Genomic DNA, 3,097 nt, shown 5'->3' with positions numbered 1-3,097 from the left:
CCCCAAATCTCTTTCCCTTTGTACTGATGACTTTAATTCTCAATTAACTGAGGAAATATCACTGTATCTGTGCCCTTCTTTATCCCTTTCTCTTAATACTTCTCAAAGGCTAGATCTTCGCCTGTGGTCTGGATCCCCCGCTCTCCTGCCTCCAGGACTTCACTTTCTCTGTTATCACCTCTCTGGCATGATCTCTTTTTTTCCTATTAGTCTTTTTCCTCAAAACACAAACAGGTTCTATTATCTTCCCAGCTTAAAAACAAACTACACTTCATCCCACAATGCCCTCCAGCTACTGCTAGTTTCCACATCCAAACTTAAGGAGCAGTCCCAGGGGCTTGCCCTTTCACGGCTTGCCCACCTCACCCTGGCATCTGCCTACTTCTACTGCTCATGGAAAGGTGACCAAAGAGTTCTTCAGCTCCAGGGGCTTTCCCACTTCTTCTGATTCTGGTTCTCAGCAGCAGTCAATAAAGTGAAGTGTTCCCTCCTTTTCGAAACTCTCACTTGTCTTGGACTTTAGGACCTTGCGCTGGGCCTCCTACACAGTAGGCCACAGTCACTCTCCAGGCTCAGTACTGGGGCTTCTCCTCTCCTTTCTATGTTCTGTTCCTAAACTGTTCACACAGTCTATGGCTATAAAAGCTATCTGTAATCTATTTATAATCTCTATGCTGATAATTTCCAAATTTAGACCTCCAGTCTCCAAATCTCAGAGTAGCATATCCACTGCCCATGTGACATTCCCCTATATCCTCAAATTTAATATGAGCAAAAGAGAACTCTTGATTTTTTTTTTTACTCCAAACTTGTGTCTCTCCTAGTTTTCCCCATTCAGTGAATCCAGTCTGCTGCTTAAGGCAGAAAATGGGAGTAATCCTGTCTTCTCCCCTTCCCAAGGAACAGTTCAACATCAAACTGAATTTATCCATTCGGCTCTGTCTCCATGGCAACTACTCTATTGCAAACCACCATCACCTAGTTCCTTATGGTTTCCCCTAGTCCACTCTGCCCTCTTCCATGCAGAAGCTGGAAAAATCTTTTAGAAACATACATCAGATGATGTCATGCTTCAGCGGCTTTCTACTGCAGTTGGAACAAAATCCAAATTCTTTTCTATAATCTACAAGGCTTGGCATGCTCCAGCCCCACCTATGTCTCTCCCTTCATCTCATGCCATTCTCTGCTTGATTTATTATGCACTAAGTACACCAGTCTTCTCTCAAAACCTCCTCCCTCTTCAGAAAGTTCTTACTTTGGTTCTCTGCTTCATTATCCTTCAGGTCTTAACTTAAATGTCACTCGTATAGAGAGGTCTTCCCTGACTACCTAGTAGAAAGGGAGTTATATCCCTCCCAATCCCATTATTCTCTATAAAGGAGGCCTGTCTACTTTTTTCCTATAACACACCATTTTATAATTATTTATTTATAAGTTTTTTTATTTTTGAAAATTTTATGGTTTGATGCCAACCCCCATCCCACTGTACTGTAAGCTCTATGTCTATGTCTCTTTTTTTATACTGTATATTTAGCACCTAGAACAATGCCTGAGTGCATATTAGATGCTCAATAAATACTCAATGAGTGAATGAATATAATGCACGTAAGTATTTCACTTATATAAAATAATTTCATTTTTTATCAATTTGGGGATTAGCCTTCTTAAAACACTAAAACATTTGGGAATTTTTTTCTTTTTCTTGGCCGTGCTGCATGGCTTGTGGGATCTTAGTTCCCCAACCAGGGACTGAACCCAGGCCACCGCAGCGAAAGCGCTCTAACCACTGGACCATCAGGGAATTCCAGGATTTATTTTTTAAAGTGTACAAATTCATATTTCTCTGAAATATTCAGATGCCACGTATAGTTAAAATTCAAATAATTTGTGTATTTTACTAGGTAGTTATATTTCTTTTGAGAATCATTCATAAAGTCCAGTGTTGTTATAGATGACATACCTGCGGATCCCTTTTGGTGTTTCTCCAATTATGAAGGTGGTCTGGCCTGTTCGGTAGACATTTTTCTTCTTCTGGCTTACAGGGTGTGAAATGTAAAGGGGAAAAGAAATGCTGCCTTCACTTGGTTGTTGGCATTCCTTTCTATGTGTCGATGTATCTCCCTTCATTTTTTCCTTATATGTCTGAAAAAAGGATGAAAGCAAAAACTCTGAAAAAACAGTCATTTTTGGTCAAATAAGGAGACTGTCTTACTTTTTCCCAGTATTCTTTACAATCTAGTATATAATATTCTCCAGGTAATATCATTGTCAGATCTTGTTAGATCTTTAAAAAGATATTACTTGTAGCAGTAATGCGATGTTTCTCTTTTCATTGTTTAAGATATATGCTAAAGATATACCTTTCTTAAAGATACAATGAAAGTAATGGTAATATGATGTTTCTACTGTCAAGACTATGGGTATACTGATACACATGCTGGCATCCACTCTCCTAAACAAAGATAAAAATTAATGATTATATAAATAATGGCATAAAAATGGGATGTTTAAAAAATTTAATTCAGCAATTTCTCTCAATATTATTAAGCAGACTTTCGGTTATTTAATCTTATATAAGCAGTCAAACTTTTAAGAAATAACAACCTTTATATAATAATGCAATACACTAGTTTTGTAAATCCTACTTCAATCTCCAGTGGCTTGCAAGAATTACTTAGTGATTGTTAAGATGTTAACTAGAGGTGGTTGAAATTACAGATAGAATCACATTTATTTTACAGACTAACGGTGTCTTGCATAATACAAATTGTTAAAAATAGTGAGTCAAGAAAAAAATAATTTTAAACTGTATGGTTCCATTTTCCCTGACAAAATGGTAAGGTGAGTATGTGGAAAGTCCCCATCTTATTCCAAAAACAGAAATATTGGATGCAATTTGACAACAACAACAAAATTATATTTGAGCTCAAAAGTAAGAAAGGAAAATCTCTAGATGCCAAAGCCAAGTAACATAGTGGTAGGTGGGAGCTGAAGCTCAGCAGCCCCAGGAATAGCGTCCTAAATTCTAGTCTGCAGGATTCCATGTGTAGAGGGAAAATGGAAATGATTTAACTCTCTGAATTAAAAAACAAACAAA

General features: G+C 37.5%; 1 protein-coding gene across 1 annotated transcript in view; it reads right to left on the bottom strand.

Annotated features, from left to right (window-relative positions):
• Positions 1-3,097, bottom strand: part of ERCC6L2 (ERCC excision repair 6 like 2) — a 140,067-nt gene that overhangs the window by 5,819 nt on the left and 131,151 nt on the right. The window contains exon 18 of the mRNA XM_007448290.1: positions 1,961-2,142. Within this exon, the coding sequence (XP_007448352.1) occupies positions 1,961-2,142 (182 nt within the window). The remainder of the gene's footprint in view (positions 1-1,960; positions 2,143-3,097) is intronic.

Source organism: Lipotes vexillifer, unplaced genomic scaffold (assembly GCF_000442215.2).
Source record: "Lipotes vexillifer unplaced genomic scaffold, Lipotes_vexillifer_v1.1 scaffold252, whole genome shotgun sequence".
Taxonomy (NCBI): Eukaryota; Metazoa; Chordata; class Mammalia; order Artiodactyla; family Lipotidae; genus Lipotes; species Lipotes vexillifer.
The sequence above is the reverse complement of the archived record's forward strand: the minus strand, read 5'-3'. Positions and strand labels throughout refer to the sequence as shown.